This window comes from Caenorhabditis elegans, chromosome I (genome assembly GCF_000002985.6).
Source record: "Caenorhabditis elegans chromosome I".
Lineage (NCBI taxonomy): Eukaryota > Metazoa > Nematoda > Chromadorea > Rhabditida > Rhabditidae > Caenorhabditis > Caenorhabditis elegans.
The window spans coordinates 348,428-364,204 of record NC_003279.8 but is presented as its reverse complement, the minus strand read 5'-3'; the positions used below and the strand labels follow the sequence as shown (position 1 = coordinate 364,204).

At 32.7% G+C, this 15,777-nt stretch overlaps 1 protein-coding gene and 1 pseudogene across 2 annotated transcripts; one reads left to right on the top strand and one right to left on the bottom strand.

Moving 5' to 3' along the window:
* The first annotated feature begins 303 nt into the window (after positions 1 to 303).
* On the top strand, positions 304 to 6,965 carry R119.1 (annotated as a pseudogene). The gene is made up of 8 exons: positions 304 to 433; positions 491 to 550; positions 602 to 1,135; positions 2,621 to 2,956; positions 3,007 to 3,980; positions 5,447 to 5,914; positions 6,723 to 6,829; positions 6,878 to 6,965. Coding segments are annotated over exons 1-8 (2,697 nt in total).
* A 3-nt stretch (positions 6,966 to 6,968) lies between these two features.
* Positions 6,969 to 15,745, bottom strand: Y48G1A.1 (BTB domain-containing protein). The gene is made up of 13 exons (NM_058321.5): positions 15,586 to 15,745; positions 15,301 to 15,528; positions 14,525 to 14,853; positions 13,859 to 14,020; positions 13,220 to 13,564; positions 12,125 to 12,411; positions 11,033 to 11,339; positions 10,241 to 10,461; positions 9,506 to 9,824; positions 8,724 to 8,831; positions 8,388 to 8,667; positions 7,259 to 7,371; positions 6,969 to 7,211 (listed from the first exon to the last, which is right to left on the bottom strand). The coding sequence occupies exons 1-13, from the start codon at positions 15,668 to 15,670 to the stop codon at positions 7,128 to 7,130; spliced, it is 2,868 nt and encodes a 955-aa protein (NP_490722.3). The 5' UTR covers positions 15,671 to 15,745; the 3' UTR covers positions 6,969 to 7,127.
* Between the last annotated feature and the right edge of the window lie 32 nt (positions 15,746 to 15,777).

Genomic DNA, 15,777 nt, shown 5'->3' with positions numbered 1-15,777 from the left:
TTTGCTCAAAAGGTATAACGGTTAATTTTCTGTTTTTTTAAGTTAAAAAAATCAAATTAAATTCTGCGACTTTCCGCGGAAAACAAGAATATTTTCAAATACCGTATGTTTTCTGTTCGCTTCGAGACCCTGGCTTAAGTGAATTGCATGCGCCTTGAATACCTTTACGCTTGTTTTTTTCTCAAAATATTATGAAAAACAGATTTTTCAACCAAATTTCCTGAAAAAAATGTGAATTTTCAGCGTTTGGTTGTCGAAAATTTGAAATATATTCCATGAAAATTAATTTTTTTCCAGATAACGATGATTATAACGATAATTCCCTTTCTTCTTGTTTTTCTACCGGGTAAACACTGCGGAGATCTCGAAATTTCGGAAAGGGAGCGGCAAGGTATTCAAATGTTGGAGCAGATTAAGGGTCAGCGCTTGACAGGTATTTTTAAATTAAATTTCTTCACTAAATTTACTAAATTTAAATAAAAATTTCCAGCTGGACATCCACAATTCTTCGATCGAAATCTGGAACTTAATGCGAGTTTTCCTGCGTATAGTTAGTTTATATAATAATTTTTTTCTACTTTAATATTAAAAATAATTTCAGTCTACGGAAAGGACTCCATAAACCTGTGGATTCACTGGATGAGCTCACTACCACCGCTCCTTAACTGCTATCTTATCGTCGATGGGCTTCTCAGCGGCGAAATCGCTTCTACGGATCTGACGAATCAGCTATTAGATCGGGATATCGATTTTGATAGGATTTCAAGTTTCTACAAAACAAAATCTATTGGCGGATGGGATGAGCAGAGAGCTTTCGAGGAGATTGTCGGGAAAAGGAAGAACACTAAAGTTTATAAGGATAGAGAAGAAGCTGTAAATTTACTTAAGAAGCTCCCACATCTTCAACTACAGCGAGAATCACTGAAAAAGATCACCACCTCGCTGGATGCTTTTTTGCATTTATTTCATGATCTCCAATCTCTCATGAAACCAAAATACGGATGGGAGGCAACATGGGGCCTGAAAAATCGCCTGAAAAATTTCCGTGATTTTCTCTCGCCACTCAATGATCTAGCTCCCAGTCCTACTGCGATTTCCGAGGAGAATTTGCAAAAACTGAAAAAATGGTTTGAAGGTAGATTTTAATTAGAGGAATTTTTGTCTTAAAGTAAAGTTCAGCTATTAATATATAATAACAAAAAAATTGATCAGAATTTTAGTAAACACATTTTTCAAATTTAAATGTATTTTTCTCAAAAAACTTGTATAAATGTACATGCAAAAGCATTCCACATGTTTTTATTTTATAAGTTAAAAAATTAATTTTTAAAATGGACGTGGTTTGACTTTTAAACAAGTTTTACATTTAAAAAAAAGCTGTTGTACAAAAGCTGCTGTTTTGATTTCCGAAATCTAGGAAATATTTTCAAATAACTAAAAAAAATTCCTCTGATTCAGAATATCTGTATGAAAAAAAAACAAAAAAATTTCCCTGATATTATATTTCAGCTTAAATTCGTGAATATTATTTGCGTCCGAATGAGTTTTTTCAAATGCGCGCACAAATAAATTTAAATTTTCATTGCAGCGCGTTTGCCTCATTTGATTTTCTCGTTGAAAAAATAAAGGAACTAAAAATACCGTATTTCTTCTATTAGTATGGCCTCCCTATTAGATTTGCACTCCCTATTAGTATTGCCCCTCGGAGACCTTCCGAAAATTAGTATGGCACTCCCTATTAGTCTTGCACTCCCTAATAGTCTTGCGTTTACTTTTTTTTATTGCAATCCCGTCTCGCTAATTTCAGGACTTCTACAATATTTTTTGCCTATTTTGCAACAATTTTTCAAAAAAATTTCTACGAGATTGAATTTTTGAAACTTATAGGTTACAATTAAAACCAATTTTCTGAATTTTTACATAAAATTCGAGCTTTTTCAGAAAAAAACTAGTAAGCTCAAAGGCAGAAAAATATTCTGAAAATTAGTATTGCACTCCCTATTAGTATTGCAAGCGGGAAGACCATCGAAAAATAGTATTGCAGCCATATTAATGGAAGAAATACGGTAGATGGAGCACGGTGGTTCAGCACGGTAGCACAGAAACTAGATGGATTGGTTCATGATACTCAGTCTGGAAACCTATATTGGCTACTGAACCACCGTGTCAGTTGCTAGATGGGTGAAAACGCGCTCCACCGAACAAACGTGCATAACTTGGCCAGGAAGTACAAAATCGAAAATTCATCACGAATGGAGATAGATAATTTCATTGCGGTCATTTCTTATTTGCATCGCAAAATCGATTTTATGATGGTTTTCGAGATAGTAGCCAATATAGGTTTCCAGACTGAGTATCATGAACCAATCCATCTAGTTTCTGTGCTACCGTGCTCCGGAGAGAATCAAATGAGGCAAACGCGCTCCAATGATAATTTCTTTGGGCGCGCGTTTGAAAAATTTGCATGTGTGCACAAATGGAATTCGGCAATTTCAAGCCGAAATACAAAATCAGGGATTTTTTGAATTTTTTCACATGGATAATTGAAATCAGGAGCAAATTTGGAGTTATTTAGAAATATTCCCCAGATTTCGGTACTCCACCTTTTAAGATCGTACAGAACGGAACTATGAAACGGTCGAAGAGGTTGGCGCCTACTACAGAAATTTCTTTCCGGAACGAGCCAAGAAAGAATTCGCATTGCTCCATCAAGATCCATTTTATCTCTTCAAACTCGCTACGACTATAATGAAAAATGAAAGTAAAAGTGTTCGAGACTTCTTGTCAGTGGGAAGACTGAACAATTTCGAAGCGGCGTTGAGTGATTTAGAAATGATTCGCGACACCAATACGACACTGGGGCTTTCAAATTGGGTGCGAAATGTCAGGGACGTTATTCGTAGTATTCAATCCTCGGATACGCATTCTTCCAGGCCATCAGGCAATTTTCTTTTGGGTATTTTTGAATTATTTCTTTCAAAAAACGAATTGATCGTGGAGCTTTAGGTCTCCCTAAACGAGAAGAAAGTATTCGAGAGTCCATAAAAGAGCAGAGCAATTATTGGATAAAAAGCGTTTCTGGCAAAGGATCAATTCAATTCCTGCATCCATTGAATAAGTTTTTGGAATACTATGTGGAATTCGAATTTGCGATGCAAAAAATCCTAAACAACACGGAAAAATATCATAAAAATATCGAATATATCGATAAATATCTATCAGAAGTTAATCAAATTCGGGAAAATCTGCCAAAGGATAACCTCAACAGCATTGTTGAGAGCTTCTCGGAATGTTTGAAAACTTTCAAGAGCCCTGAGCAGCTGGACGCTGCGCATGAAACCATTTCTATGTATCGCTCCGGTTTTGAAGAGCTAAACAAGACACTTGTACACACCGCACAGCCTTGCATTACGTTAAGACGTTGCGGAGACGAGCGTATTCTCGAAGCATTCAAACATCAAACCGATCAAAATATCGTGGAAACTCTTCAAAAAACACTGTAGTATATAGATTTCGATAACCTGACGATGATGATAGATGATATCGAAAAGTTTCCCGAGAATTTTTGTATGGTACCCTCAAAACTATACAAAAAATTTCAAGAAAGAAAAACCAAATTCGAGGAAATCTACGCCAGCATGATAAACGTTTTAACAAAAATCAACGAGTCTAACTTCGTATCCTCATTGGAATGTGTTGCTCGAAACGAAAAACACCAACATATGCAATTTCTTGTGGCTAGCTCGGAAGATGTCTGGAATTACGGGGATCTTGAGAAGATCTGGGAGGCAGTGTACACTCTACAAGAGTTTCTACCAACTGAAGGAATCGTTGGAGAGTTGCTACGTGCGAAGGATATTCTAGGAGAATTCAAGTTAAACGAGAAATATCAGCTTTCGGGGTTCGAGTTGCAAGATGTTGTGGTTTTGAAGGAAGGACTCGATGCAATCAGAGAATTGGCAATATTCTACGATTTGAAGGTAAGGAAGAAGCTTGGAATTGGAGGTGGTCAAAAAACCTTGAAAAATCGAGATTTTTAACTTTGGCTAAAAATGAGAACTGCGACCAATCAGCGATTTGCTCCGCCCATTTTTCAACCAATCAGATGGAGTGGGCGGAGTTTGAAGACGCTGATTGGTTCCAAGGAAATTCAAGCAGTGAAATTAGTGAAATATCGCAATTTTGGATTTGTCATCCTTCCCACGTGGAATCAGAAAGTCCTATTCAGAAAGTCCCAGTTCCACTTTGATCTTGGAAAAATGCGGGATGGCAGACGCAGAAATCTCATCTGATTTCGTATGATTAAGAACGTGCTGACGTCACAATTTTTCTGTGAAAAAATTCCCGCATTTTTTGTAGATCAAACTGTATTGAGACAGCCTGGCGCCACTGTCTTCCGCGATTTTTTTCGCTTTTTTTTTGTGGTATTTTTTGAATTTACAGTTTTGAATTTTTTGAGGCAAAATCGTTTGATTTTTTCAAAAAAAAAATTTCTATATTACGTGGACGTCGAAAGATGAGAATTGGGTCTCGTCACGCCGACAACCAACTACTGTAGTTCATGTCGATTTACGGGCTTTTATTGAATTTTTTAAACTCGGCGGCAAATTTGTCATTTGGAATATTAATGCAACAGTGGCGCCGTAAATCGACATGAACTACAATAATTGATTGTCGGCGTGGCGAGACCCATAAGAAATGGTGAAAAATCTCATATTTCGACGTCTACGTAATACTGAAAATTGCCAGGAAATTTCACTTTTTTCTCCAAAAACAAATTGAACCAAAAAATTTTGATAATTTGCAGTCTTACTCAGACAACCCTATTCCTCTCATCTAATTAGAAAAATAGGGTCAACTAACGCGCACCAGTTCGGCATGCTTTTTTTCTAATTCGACGCGCATTGTTTCTAATTTGATTCGATTTATTTTCAACATTAAGAGCCAAAAGGTAATACATTAAAAGGTAGTACATACATTAAAAGGTAGTACATACATTAAAAGGTAGTACATACATTAAAAGGTAGTACATACATTAAAAGGTAGTACTTACATTAAAAGGTAGTACATACATTAAAAGGTAGTACATACATTAAAAGGTAGTACATACATTAAAAGGTAGTACTATTCGACGAGCATCCCTTCTAATTAGATGTGGTGCGCAATGTGTTTCTAATTATATGTGCCTCCTTTCTAATTAGATGCGCATAACTTCTAATTCAACGCGCCCCCTTTCTAATTCGATGTGCCTCATTTCTAATTCGACGAGCATCCCTTCTAATTAGATGTGGTGTGCAGCTTTTCTAATTAGATATGCATCCTTTCTAATTAGAAAAGTTTTTTCTAATTAGATGTGGTTAATTTCTTATAAGATGTGGCTAATTTCGAATTAGATGAAAAATGGGGTTGTCTGAGTTACTCAAAATTTTTGAAATCAAATTTTCAGAGCTCAATAGACACGCTGGAGCACAATCTAAAAACGACTGGCTTCAAAAGCGGAGCTGGAGCCGAAACTGACGAGCTTCGAAGTGATTGGAACGATATTTATCAGAATTTCAATAGATTTCTCGACAACCTCGTGCCACTGGAATATCGATTATATTCTCCGCCGAAACGAGAGAATTTAACAGATCATGTCAAGACGATTAGCATGATTATTACAATGAAAAAACCAAATTTTAAAGTTAAATCAATTACGGATCTATTGAACACTCCGTATTCTCTCCACCAGCATGATATTGGAAATTTGAATCGGCTTCAGCAATTTTCGGAGGAATACGATGGAAATATCGGGAAATTGATTGCGATGAGCTCGGTTCTTATGAAAATGAACAATTGGTTCGAAAAAATTCGGGAAACGAGTGTTGGAGAGGAGAATCTGGATCCAATGGATTACTGTACTTGTCAGGAGGATGTACGAGTTTTTGGAATTTTGAGAAAACTGAAAATGTTAGAAAAAGAAAATTTTTCTATTTAAAATTGATTTTTTTTTTCTTCTCAATTTCAACATTTCTCGTTAAAAAATCTAAATTCTCATTTAAAATTTTTTGAAAGCAAACTTTTTAAAAAAAAAAATGGCCAAAAACTGAACATATTAGAAAAATAAACAAAAAAATCGAATTTTGAAAAAATTCCGTTCAAAATTGATATTTTTCTAACTTTTAAAATAATTTTTCGAAATTTTTCTCGCTTTTCTAAAAACAAAAATTGTTTTTTTTGTTTTGTTTGTAGAAAAGATGATGAAAAATTTGTTCTGTTTAAAAAAACGAAAGAAAATCGAAAAATTCAACAAAAAACAAGTTTGAAATTTTTCCAAAAATTCATTTAAAAAATATGCATACTTCGATTAGAAATATTGTGAGTTTCTTTAAAAATGACACAACTACGGTAAATTCAAAATTTTTCCGAAATATTATTAAAAACGAAAATTTTTCGAATTTTTTATGTTCAGGAATAAAAATGGAAAAAATTGTTTTCAAATTTTTTGAAAAATTGACAAATCGGAAAAAATTATTTTGTCAACTATATTTTCTCATCATCATAAACACATTTAATTAAAATTTCCAGAAACCCGAAAATTTTTTTTTCGATTTTTCGAAAAATTTGAAAAAATTCACTTTTTTGAAAAAAAAAATTTAAACGCAAATTTCCGATATTATTTGAAAATACCAAAAAATCTTTTAAAAAAGCTTTTTTTTCACCCAAAAACTTCAAATGTTCAGGAAATTCTCCCGGAAGACCCTTGCTTCAAAGTCTGCGATATAACCGAAGAGCTGAAAATGATCCAGCAACAAAAAAATGGGAAAAAGCTATGGATTTTTGAGAAAATGTAAGAGATCTCCAAAATTTTCCAAAATTAAATACACTCAATTTTCAGACCCACGTGGCAACTCGGAATTCTCTCGTTCGGCTCGATTTCCACGATTTTCATCCTAAACCACTGGATTCGGGGAGATGGTTTTTGAAAATTTTCAATTTATACCGCATTTCTAAATGCATTTATTTTATAATAATTTAATTAATTTTTGAATATTAAAAACCCGAAAATTTCAACAAAAAACACCGAAAACACTAAATTAAACAAAAAATGCAAGTTACAAGAAAAAAAAAAATCAAAAATTTAAAATTTAACGCCGAACAAGTCCCGGCATGTTTCCCCAGATGATCTGCTCGTTTTCCACCTCCAAATCGTCGCTCATCACCAGTTCCACCTGAAAAATTTCAAATTTTTGAGAAAAAAACCATCACAAATTCCTACACATATGAGCGCCTCATCGTGAAGTTCTCGTCGAAAAACCTCCAAAATTTGAGCTCCGGCGAGCTCTTCCGTCTCCACGTGTGGTAGAAGCTGCACTTTTTTGAATCCGGTTCCTGAAATTAATGTGTGGTATTATATATTTTTTCAGAAAAATCGATAATTTTTCAGGTAAAAAAATCAATAATTTGAAGAAAAATAGATTGTTTCCAAAAATCCATACTTTTCTTCGAAAAATCGATAATTTTGAAGAAATAATCGATAATTTTCAGAAAAATCGATAATTTCCCTAAAAATCGATGATTTTCAAAAAAAAAATCGCTGTTTTTATTTTAAAAATCGAGAATTTCCTGCAAAATCGATAATTTTTTTTAGAATAATCGATAATTTCCAAAAGAATATCGATAATTTTCAGAAAAATCGATATTTTTCCATCGAGAAATCGATAATTTTTCAGGAAAAAAATCAATAATTAAAAGAAAAATGGATAGTTTCAAAAAATCCATACTCTTCTTTTGAAAAATCGATAATTTCCTTAAAAATCGATAATTTCCAAAAATCGATACTTTTCCTTTGAGAAATCGATAATTTTTCAGAAAAAATCTATAATTTCCTAAAAAAATCGATAAATTTCAAAAAAATCGATAATTTCCTAAAAAAATCGATAAATTCCAAAAAAATCGATAATTTCCTTAAAAATCGATGATTTTCAAAAAAAATCGATAATTTCCAAAAAAATAGATAATTTCTTTAAAAATCGATAATTTTTTTTAAAAAGTCGTTATTTTTCGAGAAAAATCGAAACTTTTTCCTAAAAAAAATCGATAAATTCCAAAAAAATCGATAATTTCCTTAAAAAAATCGATAATTTCCTTAAAAAAATCGATAATTTCCTAAAAAAAATCGATAAATTCCAAAAAAATAGATAATTTCTTTAAAAATCGATAATTTTCAAAAAAAAAGTCGTTATTTTTCGAGAAAATCGAAACTTTTTCCGAAAAAATCGATCCTTTTCAGAAAATTCGATAATTTTTTAAAATAATCGATAATTTTCAAGAATAATCGATAATTTCCAAAAAAAGGTCGATTTTTTTGAAAATTATCGATTTTTCCAAAATTTCAAGTGACGCACGTATATTAGTCTGCAATTTCTGTTCCTTCTTCACAACTTCGTCGAATCGGATCTCCTGCGGATCAATTTCTTCGCGAATCGACGCGGAAGCTCCGCCCATTTTCCACGGATTCTGTGGTGACTGGGAAGGTTTCACGAGAATTTCGAAATCCTTTTTAAATCGAGTTCCTTTTGGTGCGAAGCGACCGCCACCGGAAGAGGATTTCGGTGTCGAGGGGGACGGTGAAATGCTCATTTCAGGAAAATCGTCCAGTGAATTGGAAATACTATCGTGGCGGGACTACAAAACGTGGAATTTAAAGGCGCAGGTGGCGTGGTGGGTCTCGACACGATTACCTTTGGCATTCCTTTGATTGGTGAGGGAGAGAGTGGCGATTGAATGACAGGACTATTGATTGATTTTGAGAAACTTTCGGGTTTCGAGCGGCCGCCTCCGATTGGAATCTGTAATTTTTAGAGTTTTTCGTGTCTCGGCACGATATATTGTTAAATTTTTGGGGAGTAAAATTTCCAGAAAAATCGATAAATCTCGGAAAACTCGATGAATTCCAGAAAAATCGATGAATTCCAGAAAAATCGATATATTCCAGAAAAATCGATAAATTCCAGAAAAATCGATAAATTCCAGAAAAATCGATAAATTCCAGAAAAATCGATAAATTCCAGAAAAATTGATAAATTTCAGGAAAATCGATAAATTCCAGAAAAATCGATAAATTTCAGGAAAATCGATATATTCCAGAAAAATCGATAAATTCCAGAAAAATCGATAAATTCCAGAAAAATCGATAAATTCCAGAAAAATCGATATATTCCAGAAAAATCGATAAATTCCAGAAAAATCGATAAATTCCAGAAAAATCGATAAATTCCAGAAAAATCGATAAATTCCAGAAAAATCGATAAATTCCAGAAAAATTGATAAATTTCAGGAAAATCGATAAATTCCAGAAAAATCGATAAATTCCAGAAAAATCGATAAATTTCAGGAAAATCGATAAATTTCAGGAAAATCGATAAATTTCAGGAAAATCGATAAATTTCAGGAAAATCGATATTTTTCCTAAACTTTTGATAGTTTTCCAGTAAATTCGATACATAAAAATCGATATTCCTACCGGCGATGACGTCATCGAAACATTTTGAATTTTCGTAAAGCTCTCCTTCCGAATACTACTCGTTCTGCTCCGTGTTGCTCCGTGCATACGTCTCTCATCTCTCTTCTTCACAGCTTCCGCGTGCCACGTGTCAAGTGTGTCGTGGAATTCGTGACGTATCGATCGCCACGTCACATCCTCCGAATCTTGGTCGAGATTCAGAAAATATTTGACAATGTACTCGGGCTCATAGGTGCTCAGATTTTCTAGATTTTTGAATTTCGACGGAACTTTTAATGTGTGGTGTCGGCGGCAATCGGTGTCCAGTTTTTCAGCGAATCTGGAAGAGCCAAGAAATGGGCGGATCTGAGATTTTTATTTTCGGAGAAGCGAATTTCGAAAATTTTCTATAAAATTTCAACTGTTTGGGGCGCAGTTTTGAATGGAAAAATAGCTTTTGCAAAAATTCTTGTTGGTGCACATCGGTTTTTTGTACTACACGTGGACAAGTTGGGATACATAGTTTTACGGTTTTTAGGTCATTTTTGCTAATTCTTTTTGTTAGTTTTCTGGGGTTTTTTTCCTGAAAAACACAGAAATTCCGGGAAAATCAAAATATTTCGGAAAAATTGATGAAATCCAGAAAAGTTGATAAACTCCTACTTAACTTTAAAATGAAAAAAAATATATTTGTGAAATAAAAAAAATTCCAACAGTAGCAAAAATGTGTTTTTTTCCATTTCTTAACTCACTTACCGTACAAGAAGCTCCTTTGGCGGTAAAACACTGGAAATTGAGTTAGAAATCAAATATTTCCTCTGCAAAAGTCCCTCCAACACTTTTTCCTCAAACGAATAGAATAATTCGTAGAGAAATGGAAGTGTGAATTCAGTGATTGTTTCCATTAGAATATGCATTGAATCATTGAACATTTCATCCATTAAATGATAATCGTAGAAGTTGATGCATTCGATTAACTGCAAAAATATTGAATTTTTGAAAAAAAAAAATTTTTTTGATCAGTTTTTTTTTGAATAAAATAGATAAGGATTAAAGATTTAAAAAAATATTTTTTAAAGTTTAAATTTAAAAAATATTCCCGGAATTGATGAAATTCATCGATTTTTAGGAATTTATTCACTTTTCAGGATATTATCGATTTTTTTTTGGAATTTATCGATTTTTCCTGAATTTAATGATTTTTCTAGATATTATCAATTTTCCGGAAATTATTGACTTTTTTAATCAATCGATTTTTCCGGAAATTACCGATTTTTCTGGAAATTAATTGGTTTTCCCGGTAATTATCGATTTTTCCGGAAATTACCGATTTTCTGGAATTTATCAATTTTCCGGAAATTATCGATTTTTTGAAATCAATCGATTTTTCCGGAATTTATAGAATTTCCAATTTTTATCGCATTTAGAAAAAGTATCGATTTTTATCTAATGGAAAATTGACTTATGGTGACTGAAAAAAAAATTTGAAAAAAAATTCAATTTTTATAAATATTTTTTCATTTCAAATTTCACCAAAAATCCAATTACCTCAATAGTCTTAATTTTGAAAAGAGTTCGAATATTGATCATCCCTCTCAGCGCATTTTTCACAGTTTCAACACTAGCATTCGCTTCAATTTCCACTTCATTTTCAGATTTACCATCCTTAAAATCGCCGAAATTCCCATAATTTGAATGAAATCTCTGCATCGCGCCAATTTGACGTGAATGTAGTAGGAGAAGGTACTTGTGACAAGGGATTTTCAATTTTTCACTGGATTTTAAATACCAGATATCGGAGGGAGAAGTGTCGGTGGGAACGAATTCTTCTGGTGATATAGGTTGGTATTTCGGGCTGAAAAATTTTAAAAATTTTTTGTTTGAATTTTTAAGTATTAATTTGAAATATATTTTTTCAAGTTTTGTGAACGTTTTGTCAACGAAGAAAAGTTTTAAAAAATTCAAAAAAATTTTAAACTCATTGAAAATTTTATTGATGTTTGTTGTTTTTTGATTGTATAGAATACAGTCTAAAATTATTTAAATTTTTAATAAATTTTAGCGTGAATTGAAAAAAATAATAATTTTCACTAAAAATTTGCAAAAAAAAATCTTTGGGTAAAAGTCCAAAAAAAATACTTTTTAAAAATTTTAACATACTTCTAATTTTCTATATTACGGGAACACAAAACTCTGAGAATGCGTACGGCGCAACATATTTGACGCGCAAAGTATCTCGTAGCGAAAACTACAGTAATTCTTTAAATGGATACTGTAGCGCATGTCGATTTACGGGCTCAATTTTCTAAATTTATTAAAATGATTTATTTATCGACAGAATATTGGAATAAAGCAAAAATTAAAAAATAAGACGAATTTTTTTAAAATTTAAAGTAAAAGTTTTAATTTAAAGTATTAAAAAATTGAGCTTGTAAAACGACACGAGCGCTACAGTAGTCATTAAAGGAAGTACTGTAGTTTTCGCTACGAGATATTTTGCGCGTCAAATGTGTTGTGCAATACGCATTCTTAGAATTTCGTGTTCCCGTAATATTTAGTTACAACATTACAATAATTTCTGAAAAGAAAACCAAAATTTTTCCACTTAAAAAAATTTTAATTAATAAAAGAAACCCTCACAATTCCAAATTCTCCAAATCCACAGCAAATACAGTCTCCAATTGTTCAATTGAAAAATGTACATCTCCATCGTTTTGAAACAAATAATTCGGATAAATCCATTGAAATAATAATCGATTCGATTGAAATTTCAATACTTCTTGATTATAATTTTGATGAAAATGAATAGTCGAGTCTAACGGAATATCAACTGGATCACATTGTACTTCACGATTTTTGATGATTTTGTGAATTTTGGGAGACTCGAATTCGAATTTCTCGGTTTTCTGTTCGTTTTGGTAGCCCATCTGAAAATATTCATTTTAAATTGAATTTTTTGTCAAATGTGGGTTTTTTTAGTCCAAGTATTAGAATACAGTCCCAATATAACTTTTAAAAAATTTTTTTAAATGTTTTATGAATTTTTAAATTTTGCAAAAAATTTTAGTTTTTTTTGTTGGATTAAAATAATTTTTTAATAAAAATTCCAATTTTGTTTTTTTTGAGAAACAAAATTTTTCGATTTTCCAAAAAAAAACGAAAAATCAATTTTTTCGAGAAATTTTTTGACGGAGAACAAGCCCTAATGATTCAATATAGCTGTTAATTAAAAAAAAATTCTATATTTTTTCCCGCGCAATTTAGTGACGTCATTTTCGACATTTTCGCGTTTTCCGGCTATAAGTTTTTCTTCGTTTTTTCCTTGTTTCATAATTTGAAACACAGTTTGTCGATTTAAAAAAAAAATTGTAAAGCCGATTTCTAGGCCACTTTTTTCGGGTTATCAAGTTTAAAAAAAAATGTCTGAAAAATTGACAAACTGTGTTTAAAATAAAAACCTAATAATACATCCGGAAAACGGGAAAAAAAAAATGACGTCACTCTTTTGCGCGGGAATTCAAATTTAATTCGGCCGTTTCTTTGATTTGCGCAAAACTGAAAAAAATAATTTAAAATTTAGAAAATTCAAAAAAAAAATGTTACAGGGGCATATTTTCTGTCATTTAGCATTCAATTTTTCGTTTTTTTTTTTCTGAAAAAAAAATCCATAACATCATCAGTGCAATTTTTTATATTTTTAAGGTCGAATTCCTTCAAATTCCAAACAAAATGAACCTTCATAATCAAATTCTGCCCATCTGGTGAAACTTTGAAAAACTCTGTTCCAATAGTACCGGGAACCTCTTCCATCAGTGCAATAAGTGTATATTTCGTGTCAAAATGCTCCAAAACAGTCCCGCTTTTCACTTTAAACCCGTCATCTTTGTTCTTCCATAGCTCCAATTTTCCTTTGAAAAGTGAATTTCTCGCAGCATAAATAGTTCCATCATTTAAAAGTTGAAATGATTCGAAAATTGCCATTTGTGGAAATCCATTGATTATGAAGGAAATCGGCTTTTCCGCTGAGAAATCGCTCGTTCTATCCCACAGAATCTCGTTTTGGTCCATTTTTAGATATACCTGGAAGAAATGTCAAAAAATTACGATTTTCTATGATTTTTAAGCTGAAAAAAATTGAAAAATTATAGAAAAAATACCGCTAAAGACGTTTTTTTTTTCAAGTTTTGTTTTTTTTGAAATTTTGATTTTTCAAGATATTTTTTTAAACGATTTTCAGAAAAAAAAATCTTGAAAATTCGGAAGATGCAATTTTTAGTTTAAAAATTATTATAACTGGCTTGAATTCTAGAAACTAAGATTAAAATTTTTTTTTTTAGTTTTTTTGTTTTCAAATTTTTGAAAAAAAAAATCCACCTTCACAATCCTTTCCTCAATCGGCACATTTGCCACGTAAAAATCGATATTTTTCGTCATTTTCTCCAATTTCTCCTCGTTTTCCTCCTCTACCAGAACAAAACAATTCGACGAAATTCGTCGCGTTTCTCCGGAAATCGAACATTTTCCAACACAATACCACTGAAAATTTGAATTCACGAATTTGGGTCTCGGCACGATTTTGCGCTCAAAAATACGGTATCAGGTCTCGGCGCGACAATTTTTTAATGAAATAAAGGTGTACGTCTAGAAAAATAAGAAAAAAAGATTTTTCCAAAAAATTATTCATTTTCAAAGAATTATCTATTTTTCTTCACAAAATTATCAAATTTTCCAAAAGGGATTCTTATTTTTTACTACAGTAATCCTTAAAGGCGCACACATTTTTGCATTTATCAAAACTATTCGTGTCGAGACCTGGTACTGTACTTTTTAAGCAAAATTAGCAAAATAATACAACAAGGTCTCGACACGAAAATGCACCTTTAAGGATTTTTTTAAAGCCAAAAAAAAAATCTATGAAAAACTTCAGCTACAGTAATCCCTGAAGGCGCACACCTTTTTGTCTTTTACACAACTTTTCGTGTAGAAAATCGCCATGTGGCCGCGAAAAAATACTCGGCCACCAATTTTCTAGAACCGTACTTTGCCGCCAATCAAAAACTGTGATCCTCCATCGAACACCTTCACAGCTGCCACGTATCCAGTAACTTTTGGAATTTCTACCAAAGTGGGCAGTGCCACATAACCACCGTCCGTCTCCTCCGTTTTATCCGGCAAAAAAGATGAAGCTTTTCCGCAGCCGTAAATCTGATTTTCAGCAGTCAAAAATATTGTGTGTGTATTTGTCATCTCGATTTGAATTACACGTGGCACGGGGACCAGTCGGGGTTCTGAGACGGGGCTTCCATCGGAAAGTAGTCCCAAATTGAAGAAACGATTCGATCCGACAGCGGTGACGTGGTGCCGGTGATCTGAAAAATCAATAATTTTCAAGAAAAAATTAATAGTACATATTTTTCATTTATTTTTCGAAAAATCGCGCCGAGACCCAAATTTCGGCGCGAATTTCAAAGTTTAAATTGAATAATTCGTTGCGAGACCCTACAAAAGAGCATGCGCTTTTAAAGAAATGACATAAATTCAAATTTCCCAGAAATCGAATCTACTTTTTACAGAGATTTGAAGAAAATTATGAAATTTTCCGAAAATATTTAAGTTTGATTTTTCCGGATTTGTTACTTGAAAATCGTTTTTTTTGCGTAATTTTTTTTCGGAAAATGTTCGAAAAACTTGGAAAACCGATTTTTTCACGGAAAAAACAAAAAGGTTCGGTTAAAAATCGAGTTTTGTTCAGTTTTACATTAAATTTTATGATTTTTTGCAAAAATCTTTTCAATTTTCAATAAATGAAAACCCACGTGGCTTGTCCTTTTCCAGTTCACCGCAAAACACGCTGAATCGTTCGAAAATCAATTTTCGCGGAAAAACTGTGTCTTCAAAGCTGTGAAATTGAAACGAAATGCACAATTTCGCAAAAAACGAGCATTTTTGGAGCTCCGTGAACAGAAGCCGTCGCTTAAAAACACTGGAATGCCGGATATAGTTGGCGAGGGTTCCACAGGCTTCTTGGGTGATTGTGTCGGCATCTGGAAGGGATTTTTAAAAGAAATCTCAGCTTAAAAGTTTAGATTTTCGGCTCAAACCTTGTCCAACGAGCCTATCGAAGAGCTCGATGGCTTTAATTGGCTCCGAAGTCAAAAGTGACTTTAGCTCGACGATTTGCCGCATTTTCAGCGATTTTCTGCTGAAAATTGCATTTATTTCAGTTTTTATAAACTTTTTACAGCTGGAAAATGGACGAGTAATTGGAAGGCCGCGGTGAGATAGTGTGCAAG

Bases quoted from the DNA above. Each gene is read 5' to 3' on its own strand.
- Y48G1A.1 (NM_058321.5), bottom strand. From the start codon at position 15,670: ATGCGGCAAATCGTCGAGCTAAAGTCACTTTTGACTTCGGAGCCAATT. The intron at 14,021-14,524 runs GTACGGTTCTAG...TCAAATTTTCAG, and splicing joins AGTTTTTGATTGGCGGCAAA to TGGTATTGTGTTGGAAAATG. The intron at 7,372-8,387 runs GTGCGTCACTTG...CATTAATTTCAG, and splicing joins GAAATTGCAGACTAATATAC to GAACCGGATTCAAAAAAGTG.